Source organism: Ruditapes philippinarum, unplaced genomic scaffold (assembly GCF_026571515.1).
Source record: "Ruditapes philippinarum isolate M1 unplaced genomic scaffold, ASM2657151v2 ctg16964_1_1_1_1, whole genome shotgun sequence".
NCBI classification, from domain to species: Eukaryota; Metazoa; Mollusca; class Bivalvia; order Venerida; family Veneridae; genus Ruditapes; species Ruditapes philippinarum.
This window is the reverse complement of record NW_026866309.1, coordinates 3,846-18,726: the sequence shown is the minus strand read 5'-3', so window position 1 is coordinate 18,726 and position 14,881 is coordinate 3,846. Positions and strand designations below refer to the sequence as shown.

Here is a 14,881-nt window from a genome sequence, read left to right as displayed (position 1 = left end):
AGAACTGTAATTGAACACGCTTGGTTCACATTTAGAGGATAAATGAGCCGCGTCACGACCAAACCAACATAATGGGTTTGCAACCAGCATGGATCCTGACCAGCCTGCGCATCCGCGCAGTCTGATCAGGATCCATGCTGTTCGCTTACAAACCTAATGACAAGTAGAGAAACTGATAGCGAACGGTATGGATCCTGATCAGACTGTGCAGATGGGCATGGTGCTCTGGATCCATGCTGTCGCAAACCCATTATGTTTGTTTTGTCGTGACGCGGCTCAAAAAGACTTTATCATAAAATTACAAATACGTACCTTAAATATATGACATAACTATAACATCTTACTAAAACAAAAAACAAATAACCTTTCCGGAGTAAAAATTGAGAAACGTATTACATGTATGCGCTGGTTCAAACTATGTTTAATGTAGAGGTGGTGACGTGCCATTTAATTAACATGTGTCATGTATTGTGTATCTGTTTATAGTCAATGTTTATAAAATGCTTCATTTTAATTACAAAAATAATCTTATTCCAGAATAAAAACAATTCATGTTAAATATTTAATTAATGTTGATTTATTTATATCAAATATTTTATTCGATTAAAAGAAAATATAAGAATCGTGTTCACTGTCAATAATCTATTTCAGTTCTTACATATGCATGTATAATAAAATAATAATTAAAGATTAAACATTCAATATAAAATCTCTTACCTGTGAAATATTTCCGTATCCTTGTCCAACTTTTATATTAAGATCCGTAAAAAACTTGTAAAAGACTTCAATGAATTAATTATATCAGTTATTTTTTTAAATCTATAATCAATTGTCAATTAATGTTTTAATTGGAAACGTATATTACATGTATGTCCTAACTGAGGACTATAATATAGTTCGAAAAACCGCCATTTTGTTTCTAAATGTCCATACTTAAATTGTTTTGTTTATTTAAAATTATTGAAGTAATTTCTTCAATTTATTTCACAATGTTTTTTTCTTGTCTATTCTTTGCTTGGTTTTATTGTTTTGAACTCAAATGGCTGCATAGACCCGCCCTCTTCTTGTATCACATGAAAAGTTTGTGATCTCCGAATATTTTCTCTAACACGGTCATATTCTGTTTCCGGTTTAATGGCTTTCATCTGTACTGTCACTGACTGCGGCAGATTTTCAAGCACTGTAATAAAGTTCTGTAAACTTCCTCCAGACATTTCTATATTACACAACTCCACACGTTCAATATTCAACATGTCACATTTCAGTACCAATGAACATTCATCTAAATTGATTCCCCACAACGTAACATCAACTAACGACGATGTTGATATATTTAATTGTAGACTCCCAGGTAATTGCCACAAGTCTAACTTTGATAGAGTTGAATGTTGAGACAAGTCCAAGTTCCATCTCTTACAATCATGGCCGCCATGTTCTTTACAGTCTAAACACGCCAATGTTAACTCTTTCATTGATTTTTGACCTGAGATAAAATTGAAAATTGTTTCCAGTATTTTGTGAGATAACGTGAAGTAGTTAATATATAAATATTGTAAGTTTTGACATCGCGCCATGTTTTCACTTAGATTTTCTTCATCATTTGTCAATTTACCACACTGCAAATTAACGGACTGTAAACTGGGAAACAATATCCGACTTATCTGAGCCTCGTTCTCCTCGTCACCCCAATAGTAAAGTTTCTGTATATGACTGAGATCTGTGAGAGAGAATAAATCTATAATTTCACGTAAACAGCTGGAAGTATTTCTGGTGTTTATATAAAGTGATTTCATGTTGGTTTTATTTTGTTTTAATAAACGTTGTAACTGCACAATATGCACACCGGTGTCCTCGTCAATGAAGAAATCTTGTAAACATAATTGACTATTTTCACTTTCAGGCATTGCTTGTAAACACGACATGAACATTTTCTGTATGTTATACAATGGAGAACTATACCAGTACTCGACACCTGTCCTAGTTCTATAGTCGCGTGTTTTCTCGTCTTCATTTATCACAGACATCAAATCATTTGATATTGCACACATCCGGTCAGCATTCATTTTACTTATAAATTCACAAATTGTTGACATATCCAGAATGTCTTGAACATTTCTACAGTTTTCTACAACAATTTTATGAGCGTCACTTTGTGAACTTATAAATATGGCAGCAAAGAATTCTTGCACTGTTTTGTGAGAAAACGATACTTTGATAATTTCTGTGACTAAAGTTTTACTTCTACTTTCTGACAGTATTCCTGAGAGAAGACTTAACTTTATGTCGTCTGATTTGAGATATTTTTCAGCAACAGTTCTATCAAACACAAGCGTGTTTTCTCTCCTGTCGTTAAACAACATTTGGTAAGCTAGTTCTGCTAATGATGTTATAAGACTGTAAAACCTTTTACAAAATGCATGACCTTTGAAGTAATCTGGAATTTCACTGGTAGACGATTCACGAGATGGTTGAACTTCCGGGTGTTTCTTTGAAGTTCTCGATAATAGAAATTCAATGATATTGGTGTAAATTTCATGTTTTGATTTTCCTATAGGAATATTGTTACACCACAGGCAAACTATATACATGAGGAGAAGTGGAATCACTTGCATGTGCTCTAGGCGACGGTCACGTATCATTTTATTAAAGTCCTGTGTTTTACTCTTCAATACTTTATTGTTATGGACACCGGTCATTTTCCTAATAGCATTTTCTTCTAGTTGCCGCGTAGAATCTGCACTTAATTCAACCAATTCTACTTTTTTGTTTATTTGACTTGTTTTGATATTTGCCACTCCAAGCTTCCATGGTCGGGTTGTCGTTAGGATAACACAATTATCACGTATGTACCGATGTGGGATTTTTTCTTTAACTTCGCTACATCTATTATCAGGGTGAGTCCATTCATCAAGACCGTCCAATACAATCAAGCATTTTTCTCTGCGTAAAACTTCGTCTAGTAATGTTGATGAAGGAAGTTTCTCAGAAATTTGCTGTTCAATCATATCGTCAATGTCACAAACAGAGGTACAGTCTCTTAATAAAACCAAAAATAAGAACTCAAAGTCAAATAACGTTTTCAACTCGTCGTCTTTAAAACAGTCGTAGTTTTCATCGTGACAATGAGCTTGACACCACATGATTGCAAGATATTTTGAAAAAGCAGTTTTTCCAAAGCCTGCGTCAGCTAATAGATAAATTTCTTGCTGATCTGCACTTCCGGTTGAAAACAGGTCTTTCAATGACTTTACCGGTGTTCTTTCCTCTTCATGACATGTTAGGGACTTCTGTTTTACGGCGACCATATCTGGCATCACGTAGAACCCAGCTAAAGGTGTCTCTATTTCTTCAAGAAGCGGTGAGAGAGGTATTGAACTACACCATTTTCTGTAGAATTTAATCAAGTCGCCTTGAAGTTCTGAAAAGAGAGCGGAAAAAAATGTTAATCAGTGACAATTATTCTATATAATATATAAAATGCTGAGGTGTTTAATAACTTTAATTTTGCATGGTTTGGATCAGATAATTCATACGGCGAATAAGAAGTAGATATATAATTATGTAGCACAATATTCAGATGCTATGTTTAACTTTGTCAATGCATAACTGCAGCTAAAATCTGTTTTAATAATTGCATAAATTAATTTACAAAACGATTGTTTTCATTGTTATATTTAATACATAGTATAGTTGAAAATAAACATTTTCCTTCTCCAAAACATACGACATGATTTTATTTCTGATACAAAACTATTATTTATTCTGGTTTGGACCCTAAGCTGAACAAGAAAATATTTCAACAATAGTTCATTGCATGAACAGACATCAAGATCGATATATGTTTCACATGTTTAAACCGTTTTAAAATCATAAATTTTACAATAAAAATATGTAAACAAATCGCTATCACGGAGGGGAAATAAGAAGGGGCAAATTTTACTTGAAACAGGAAGTAATTTCTCCTGATATCTCCATCATTATAGTTTAGCCTAATCGGAATTTCTCGGCTATTATTCCTAATAACCTCAGACTAATTGATTTTATTAACCTGTTGCACACAATATATAGATCTTCGATAGATTTTCGGCAACGCTCGTGAGGTGTTCACTATAAAATGAGTTTAAATTTGTTTGTTTCTGTAAAATATTAAAACTGAGCGTTTAAACGCAATATGGAGAACTGATAACTTGTTTGTTCTACATTTTCGCAAACACTTGGCAATTTTCTATTAAAGAATACTACAAAAATAAAGAAAGATAAAGTATAAAAGGCAATCACTTCACCGGATGTAATTGAGTTGTTATTAAAATTGGTTATTGAATATTTCCATAATTTGAAACACATTATCTTACATTCTTGACGAAACCACAGCTGTTTATTATTATATGGGACAAGAAGAAACCCATTACCATTACCAAGTAAGATCTGTACGATACTGAACGCCCCGAGGCTGACAGTATGTCAGCAAGCTATAAATTTGACATACGGAAATTCAAGGAGTACAGCGTTGAACAATAAATCGGGCGTCCCGGGTTCGATCATGCAATCCTTTCTACGGTCATTCGCACTGTACCTTTGCTCTGGCACGTACATAAGTTTCAATTCCCTGCGAAAGTGAAGGCAACTAGTACTAGTAAACTGCTTGACAGCCTGCCAAGGAACGATGTGGTGGTTGAATAGTGCTCTGGGGAATTCAATGTGGCTTATTGTCGTGATCCGGAGTGAAAACTACCAACACCACCACCTCTAGCTTTTATAAAGTACAAAGTAACACCCCCTTCTCGTACTCATATCATCTTCTTCTACTCAAGCATAAATTAGACTTTTACTTCTTTTCAGAAAACGCCTTTCAAATACAATTACAGATAAGATGTTTTAAATTATTTTAAATATTCATTTATATTTTTTTATACTATTAAATAAAAAATTGTTCAATAGTGACCACAAAAAACTGTGTATTTTCGTTTTCAGTATTTTAACTGTAAAAATGTATTTTTCACTGCAGTGAAACATATTTCCCGCATTTTCACTTTCTTTTAAATTCATCCAATACACCAACTTTAAGGATGAGTCTTAAAATCATTGAATTTAAAGTGAAATGAATCAAATTTCAATAAACAAAAATCTTACCGTGGTTACCACTGGTATTAAATAATTTGAATGTAAAGCAGAAAATGAAAAAAAAAGAAAAACAATTTAAAATTGCGCAGACTACTGAAACAAACATGCATATCTATAAATAGAAAATGATTATTTCTTGACAGTATCAACAAAGGAAGGATCCATAATTTTAAGGTATGAGGGTGCGCAGGAACACGGTGGTGAAAATGGTGCATTCTCGAGGAAAGTGTCATTTTTTACACACAAAATCTGTTTCAGTTGCGGCAGACAATTTTATTCCACGCACACACACACACGCACGCACACACACACACACACACACACACACACACGCGCACACACACACACACACACACACACACACACACACACACACACACACACACACACACACACACACACACACACACACACACACGCACCCACACACACACACACACACACACACGTACGTGCGCGCGCGCACATACACGCACACGCAAACACAACACAACCTTATTTTTCTGATGTTGAGATTCTCAGTTTAGGAACCCAAAATATATCTTGAAACAAAGCCGTAGTAGGGCCCAGGCGTGGGGGAGGGGGGCTGGGTTAAACCTTCACATTGGCCATCCTTAAAAAATGTTTGTTTGCAGTAACCCGACCCAAACTTTCCAAGGTGGGTAGGTAGGTCGATTTTTTTATTTTATTTTTTTATTATTGAGCTGTACGCCTAACAAGACATGGAATTTCAAAATACTCGACAATATTATATATGCTTTGATCATCTGGTAACAATTTATAGATTGATAACTGAATGCTAATTTAATAAGAACAACATTTAATCACAAATATACATACACTATATTAAGCTCCATGATTTAATTTCATCTACATAGATGGGTGACGCCATCTTGAACAACATTGTGTAAAAGGCATTTTATTTTGTATGCTTCTTGGCTGAATCTTTCTTTAATATTTCACAGTCATATGACATTTGCTTCTGTGAGAGCTTAAGACAAAACTAAAATTTGGTTTTAAGGTCAATCTTTTTTTTTTGCGGGAACTCTCTGTAGAGCTTCTAATGTCAAATAAATTTCTTGTCAATTTCATGTTTTTGGAGCAATAATTAGGTCAGATTTATTTGGCAATACCCCCGCCCCCCCACTCACACACACACAACAACCATCACTCTATAACTCATAATTCCTATAATTACTTTGATCTGTTTATTATCAACAACATTAAAAATAATTTGTAAACTTACCTCAAGTCATCTGCAGAAGATAATTTGTCATTATTTCATACCCAAACCGCTGATTTGATTAGCGATAATCTTCAGATGCCGCTTGTTATTGTTTCATATTGAATATCAATACCAATTATCCATTGCATATTCAACAATCTGCCAGGTATTTTCACACCAATTAGTGTCATTTATCAGCTGATAAAAAATGTAAACAAACCGCGAGGTCAGTGTGTTATAGACTGTGTTAGGCCTACTGTTCATATGGGTAATTTCATTCGGAAGGGAAGTTACAAATATAATGACCCGCAAAAAGTAGACTGTGTCGCTGTGTTTTGAGATAAGAATCGGCAAAACGGAAGTTAAGGATGGAAAACCAGATTTTGCAAATGCTAAATTGAGACTGGAAATTTCAAAAGTCATACTTTTCGTAAGTTTGAGCTAAATTGTGATTTTCCTGAGCCAATTTAATAATTTTGGAGCCAATTTGCTTGTTGGCTCCTGTCAGCGCGAGCCCTGTCTTTAAAAAGAGCGAAAAGTAAGCACAGAAGGCATAATTTTTCCCGCGACAAAAAAAAATAATTCTCCAGACCATACAAAAAAAAGTTTGAGTCGGGCAAATTTCGTGAGTCGGTCGCGTTACTGCAAACAAACATATTTTTTAAGGATGGCCCAGTGAAGCTGCAGGATTTCATCACTTTGTAGATGGTTTTCATTATGCCGTTTTATATCAGTTTACAGTGCATAAATTTACATCTGATGCATTATTGATATGATGCATTTCATTAAAATTAGTTCTATTCAAAGGTGTAGATGCAGAGCATAAGTTATAATGTACATTGGTTAAAAAGCTAAAGCATTGTACAAATACTTTTATTAGATAACATATTTTATTAGTATAATAATTTTTTTTATTAAACAGTCTTTGATAGTGACAAAATACTCATCCACACACATGCAAATTATAACAATAAATGTGAATTTATGTGCCTCCATCTTCAATATTACTCCCTTCTTTTCGGTTGTTTTTTTTTATTCAATGTCATTGTGTTGATGTCAAGCTTACTGTTAAGAGAAGGTATCCTTTTGTTTCGGGTTCAAATGGAATACCTGAATAGAACCACCCAAAGACGTCCCATAGAATGCTGCAAAAAAATGCTTGAAAGAATCCAGTTATTTGCAATTCGAAAGCTGTGAGGACCAAGTGCATGAAAGTCAACGACCTTAAACCGGTCGACAACGGGCAACACGAAATAATTTCACATTCATGACTTAATTCATTTAAAGAAATACCAGGGGCGTAGCTAGGCCGAATCGATATTACGCACTCTCAGGCAGGGGGTTAAGGGGGCCGCTTTAGGCCCCCTTGCAGGGCAGAGCCCTGGTAGGGGTCCAGGGGGCGAAGCCCCCGGAAGCGGACTGATTTTCACCATTTAGAGATGTAAAAATTATGCATTTTCATGCCCATTTGAGGTCCATAAAATTACAAATCCATATGAAGTCAGAAGGAATTTAATATTGGCATTAATTTAACTTTTTATGTAATGATATGACTTAAATTTGTGTTAATATGTGACGTGATTTAGAGAACGTCTTAGATATAATTGATAGATCGTATAATAATATTTTAAGGTATTTGATAAACGTTATATAAGGTCATACATTGTATAAACAGACGCAAAACAAATGACGTGTACGCTTTTACTAGCCAGCAAATAAAAGTGACAAAAAAGTGACAAACACAAATTTAATCTACAACAACAACACAAATTTATCTACAACAACGTCAGCCTAGAGCAAGCACCTATGGAATCTGCAAAAGTCCTAAGCCAGAGAGGTGACCAGTGCTCATCGTTGAGGCGCTAGAAAGTCTTTAGCCTTTTCAAGCTGATAAAGGAACGTTCAGCACTTGCATTGCTTGAAGGAAAATGCAGATACTTGTTTACATTTGGAAGAAGCTCTGTCGGTATACATGTATCTTACAGCACAGATTCTATAGTGGATGGAGCCTGCAACAGTGATATTTCGCACCGTGTTATAGATTTACAGAAATTAATGTGTTCTCGTCGTTTTTAGATTTTTTTTCTCATTGAAAATATCGTTTACTAACTAAAATCTAAAAATGTTATTACTTTTTACGAAGCAATAATTATTATCTTAAATAACTTTTGTCTGCTCAATGTTCGCGTAGCAGTCGGACTTTTGGTATCATCTCTGTTGATGAAAACGGTCGTTCATGGCTGTCATTTACTTATACGGCACACAGCAAGAAAACTTGATTTCTTTTTTGAGCTAATATGCTATATATCACACTGATAAGTGTGCTTCGCATTTGTGAAAATATTGCAAATTTCTTCAGTATGATATCTAGCATACTCATTTTTATATATATTTACAATAAATTTTGGTTATTTTTTTTTTATTTTTTTCTTCTAATTTATAAGAGAGGTGACATACATAATGCCATTACAATAAATCGCATAAAAAAATATTTTATTATTACAGAGTCTATGATATATACATGTATAGTCCAGATCTCACATGAGTTGTCATTGATGTAAAATATTATGTAAAACGATTAAAGAATAAGTTACAAACCTTTGACGAGAATTTAAGAATTTTTTTAAGTAATGCCAACTAAAGTCAGTTTCCTTTTTATTACACAACAAATCGCATTCAGATTTGTATAAATAAATACAGTTAAATAAAAAGTTATATCGCCAGCACAATTTTCTTTTTCAAAGAGTTCAAAATGCAATTTTAATAATGATCACACACGAATGCAATTTTTCAGATATATTTGTGTGGGATTATATAATTGCCAATAAGTAAACTGATAAAAGTAAAAAAATGCCTTTGAGACATAAAAAATAAAATAATTCTGAGGCATACTGGGCCTTTGAGGTTATACCTTAGGAGGGTCACTGAAAAAGAAAACAACAATAACAAACACATGAAAAACGTTTTTACTGTTATTTTAGGTACATATTTTTCTTCTTGTTGCATTTTTGGCGATTAATACAGTTAAAGGGATTTAGTGTTTTTGTATGGAAGTCAAGATACTACTTTTTCGTTTACATTTTGCTACTTTTATGACAAATAATTTCACATTAAGCGCTACTTTCTTCACGTTAAAAGCATTTTTTGTAAACAAAGCTTTGAAACCTTATTAAATGTTTTAAAACCCTCAGCACACCTCCAGATTTTCATGCTTATTTTCATGAAAAATTTGAAAATGTAAATTTAACGGTTTAATATTGTAAAGTTACCCAAAATAAAATCAATTTAGACAAATTATCAAGCCCACTTCAACCTTGTAAAAATTACATGAAAGAGGTCAAAAATAATGCAAAAATAGCCCCCTTACTGCGTTCCGTAACGCAATTAAATTTATTTTATAATACTGAAAAATTGTCAACTTAATTAGCAACATAACATTGTAAAAGTTTTACTAGAATTTTGAATCTTTTACTGTTACACCCTTTCCTAAAATTTTAGTTGACACTTTTTCTCAGGTTTGATTTTATTCAAAATTAGTTTTTGCTATCATTTGGAGGGCGTTGCAAGCTTTAAAAGTTGATCTCGGATCATGTTTCTCCTTTTTAAAGAAGTAATAATATATTCATTTCTGGGGGCATAATAATTTCTGCCCGTTTTCTCGACATAATAAAACGTAGTTATAACAAGCGACGAACGTGTGATTTATCTTTCTTGCAACCCCAATGCAAACGTTTAAGCGAACACATTAAATTAATGAACAATGAAACTCTATAAAGTTTATCTCTTCCTGAGGACATTAGCTATTTGCTCGATGGGCGATGCATCATTGGCCTCATCGGCGATACAGCCAAAGAGCGGCGTTGCAGGTCTCCACAATTGTTTTGCTGTTTATCTGCCACATACAGTAACTCGCTCTGTATGTCGGGCGAAGTGTATTTCGCGCGAGCATTATCGCCTTAAAAAAACCGTATTATGGGTTTATATAGTTCTTTATGGATTAATACTCTTTACATTATATTATTATTGGAAACTTATTAGATGTACCTAATATAAATGCTTCAAAGATCTATATTTATATTAGAATCAATGATATTATTAGAGCTAGATCTATAATTATAAATGTTGGAACCATGCCTCAAAACACTCCAGCACCACCCACGCCTGTACCCTATATATTTCTCACCGTTTTTAAAATATTTGAGTTTTCGTTTTCCTGGATCAATGTTACGCACGTGCGTAGGTGCGTATAGCTAGCTACGCCCCTGAATACCATATTCCATTATATTTTAAATTCTCTACTTTAATAAAACAAAGTTATAGGATAACACCTATAAATATTTTCTTACAACAGCGTATAAAATTACAACTTCATTTATAACGGTAAATTCTAACACGAGCCGCATTTTTCCCTATTGAACATAGAAGAACCGAAAGTGTGTATTATTATGCTATAAAATCACTGTTTGACGTTCTATATTTAGATATGTGACGTAATCATTATACACGTGACGTAACTACTAAAAATATGACGCGCTGACAATAAGTACGGAAACAAATCAGGCGCAATTTAGCTAATTATCGTGGACTGCAGCATTTATTTGTTGATGTCGTGTTAGAATCGAAATAATATATCCAAATCGGTGATTTTATTGCTTGATAACATCACTGTTTGTCGTTCGGATGCGCATCATTATATCACGAGGGCGTAGTAGCCCTCGTGATATAATTCCCCGCACCCGAACTCCAAACAGTGATGTTATTGAGCAATAAAATCACTGTTTGGGATATATTATTTCTTAAATAACGTCATCGTAAGCGTGCCATTATAAAGCAAGCACTCATCTGACACCACCATGTCAATGAAATTTCGGCATAAGTAGAACTAAAGGAAACGCCAGTCTAATATGCAGGAACAACTATTCTGGTGTTTTAGTATTACAAAACTGTGTATTACAGATACAGTCACTTCGAGTGCGGTATGCTTTTGATATGGACACATTGGACTAGGAAAATAAAAACAAGGCTAGAAGGTGTACATGGATTTGATATTGCTTCGATAAAGACTTTGAATATAAAAGCTAGACTAGATGTAGAACAACATGCACTTGATACAGATTTTTGGACTCGGGAATTATGAATGAATGAATTTAGAACATCATGTGGTGCAAACCTAAAAATTCGTAAATATAGTACTATCAGTCTATCACATGGAAATCTTTATGTCATTTGATAAACAATTTTAGAATATTATTTACCACTTACTTTGTTTAGAATCAATATATTGTTCTTCTTTCTCGACTATACTTGCTGTTTTCAGTTTTTTTCCTAACGTCCCTCCTAATTCTGCCAGGATTTTTCGTTTTTTATCACCTTGATCACAAATTGTAAAAATTTCTTTGTCCCTTTCGTCATTTAATCTTTTCACGGAAGCATCAGTCATACCTTGAAGCTGTATCATTCCCTCGGCAGTTTTAGACTCAAGAGATATAAGATCTTCTTGTTTTCTTTTTATCATATCTAGTTTAATTCTGTCATATTGATCATCTAATCCAGCCTGCATCTTGTCTTGAAGCACTGTTGCCACATCTTCTAGTACTTTCCTTATATCATTTTTACCAATGACAAGTGTGTCATTTTCTAACTGTAATAATAAGGACCATACACTATACAATATGAATCAATCAGAATTTAACTTTTAAAATGATTTATTAAAAAAAAATCAATAAAGATTATTTAATCACACGAAAAACTGTGTTCTAGTCATACTACGAAATGTTTAACGTATTTAAATGTTAAAATAGTTTAATCACCTGTATCAGTTTCTTTTTAGCATTCTGCGCATGTGTGTCTGTAGATAAATACATGGTGTCAGATAGTAGTTGCTGTAATAATTTGAAGTATTTCTGAAGATCTGAATCGTCTATTTCAAGTTTTGATGAATGTCGAACATGTCTTCCAATTTCTCTTGCCTGATCGAAATAGAATATCGTTTCTTACCTTATTTCATCAAGAACATCTATAGGGTATAAAGCTTTATCTAATAAAATATTTCTATGATATTTATTTACAATAAAATTATACTGTATTCTTAATGAAAAGGTTGATTTTTAAAAGAGATGTATATTAAATATCTCTGTTATTTTACACACATGAATATTGTTCGTAAACAGAATGAATCAAATGTGCCGGAAAAAATAGAATGCCGATATCTAAAGTAGATATTTTAAGCTGCATGCCTCCATATTCTTGCTATTTGACATTATAATTTTGAAAAATGCGTTAGTCACGCAGCAGATATGTGGTATTAAATACTACAAAATCAGTTATTTATCCCACATAACATGTTGTTATTATTGAAAAATATGTTTGGCTTATCTTGAGGCATGTAGCTTTAACTATGTAGCAATGATTTCGTATAATCACCAGTTGCTTTTAAGGAAATTTAATATTTCTGTCATACAGGCATTTTAGAAACAATCGTTTCAAAATTCAGACTATAATATTTGCAGCAAATATTTAGCTTTATGCTCAGTACGTTAGTTATGAAATATGCTGTAAACTAGCATACTGTTAAATAATATTACACAATCATTCTTTACTTGTCTATTTTTCCACAAAGCATGGTAAAATCTCAATTTATTATAGCATACCGTAGTGTTCAATTCCTTAGATTGATCATAAACCTATTTTATTTATTTTTGTTTTTGTTTCATTACAAAGTACTAAACAAAAGTCTTAATATTTTTGAATAGTATCGAAATATTGTTTACCTCTTCAAACTTATTTAGTTTATTACCGAGGTTTTCATGTACTTTACCCTGGAAGTCTTTGTGATTAAGGATAACGCTAATGATACCATTGAAGTCTGTTTCTGATGCAGATGCCTTTTCTTTATACCCATCTGGGGGCATGAAGCATTTTGCAACTTCCCAGAAATTACTGCACCACTGGGTAGCATCACTGTTTTTGTACGACGGACCGTTGTATCTATGTGCATTCTGTACTTCAGTTTTGAAGTTATGACATATCTTGCTAGGACAGCCAGAGGAATTGTACCGTGTTGTGACATTTCGATGATACGTACATTTCCCACGCCAAACATAACATATTCTATTTGTAGGACACTTTACAAGATTTTCTGTACAACAAATTGAACAAGAAGTCCCACTAGGTAATCCATTTAAATAGCATATATCATGTAAACATTTCAATTGAAACTGTTTGATTTCATTGCAAACAAAAGGTTCAACTCCTTCTTTAGTAAACAACACAGCTAACTGAGCTTTAACCCAGTTATTGTATTTTTTGTCTATCAGTTTAGGGCTATATGAAGCCATTATTTTCAAGCTTTTGTCTTTAAAGCATCATATACATTGGCGCATCTTGAAAGCTCAGAGCCAAACCTGAAAAAGAATATGTAAACTTGTAAAGTCCGTAAGTACATGTTTATTATAACTTTTCCAGACGGTTTATTAACTTTTGCAAAACAATTTACTATATATATGTCGATAAAGAAAGGCTTCGCTAGGTTTTAAATATACCTCATGTACTTAGTTCTAAATAAATCCAAAAATAGCTTTTATAAACTTTAATATGGCACTGCTTGCTTCTTTTCTCTGCCTTTTTCATCTTAAAAAAATTAAAATGCAGATTTTCAATTGTGAAATTATACATAATTAGATTCAGACAAGTTGAACTTTAATTTCAAATATATGATAACAAATGGTATATTGAAATGTTCAGAGCTTGCTATAATTATCATAGTTAAAAAATCCTTGTATTATGTAGCTACACAATTGTTACACATCAAGCACATGTCATAGTTGGGTTACTATTTTTTATGAGTGTTTAATGAATACTGTGTTATCTAACTTTATATAATTCTCAAAATAATCAGACATCGATATCATTTTATTTTGCCACCGCCGAACAATCAAACCTCCTTTAAGTTAAAAAATTTGGTTGATGAAACACTTGTTTTCCACACTGTGTCAACAATACTTATCTTTGAGTTTGCAAGCAAAGTTGTTTCTCAATAAAAAAAAAACCAAAAAAACAAGATAAATCTTATAATCTGATCTAAAGTCATATCTGTTATCCGTATTTCGAGCATGCAGAAATAATAAGGTGCGGTAAAACTGTTATATGGTGACATGTTTATTAGATCTACTTTGAATTCAACATAACATTGATCACATTGTATTCTTTGAAATGAAAAATATTAATATGCTGAAAAACAAGTAATACAAAATTTTTACTTTTTAAAGTGTAAAATTCCCCTCCAATTGACATTTATTAACATCTTAATTTTTCTAATTGATCTATCTATTTATTTTTCGAAGGGAAAGGTATTAACTTTATATTGAATAAGATTGGAAAAACGATATTGTAAACAATAATCACTTAGGAGATATAATTTTCAAGTTTAAATGATTTTCGTAAAACCTGTTTATGAATTAAAGCTTTCCCAAGCTCGACTGTAGGACAATTTTGTATGTGTATTGTTTTCAAAGAAATCATACTCATTTGTTTATT

General features: G+C 32.8%; 1 protein-coding gene across 1 annotated transcript; it reads right to left on the bottom strand.

The window, feature by feature from the left end:
• Positions 1-379: 379 nt before the first annotated feature.
• On the bottom strand, positions 380-13,743 carry LOC132732084 (uncharacterized). The gene is made up of 4 exons (XM_060718431.1): positions 13,117-13,743; positions 12,157-12,315; positions 11,609-11,987; positions 380-3,418 (listed from the first exon to the last, which is right to left on the bottom strand). The coding sequence occupies exons 1-4, from the start codon at positions 13,681-13,683 to the stop codon at positions 1,005-1,007; spliced, it is 3,519 nt and encodes a 1,172-aa protein (XP_060574414.1). The 5' UTR covers positions 13,684-13,743; the 3' UTR covers positions 380-1,004.
• Positions 13,744-14,881: the final 1,138 nt, after the last annotated feature.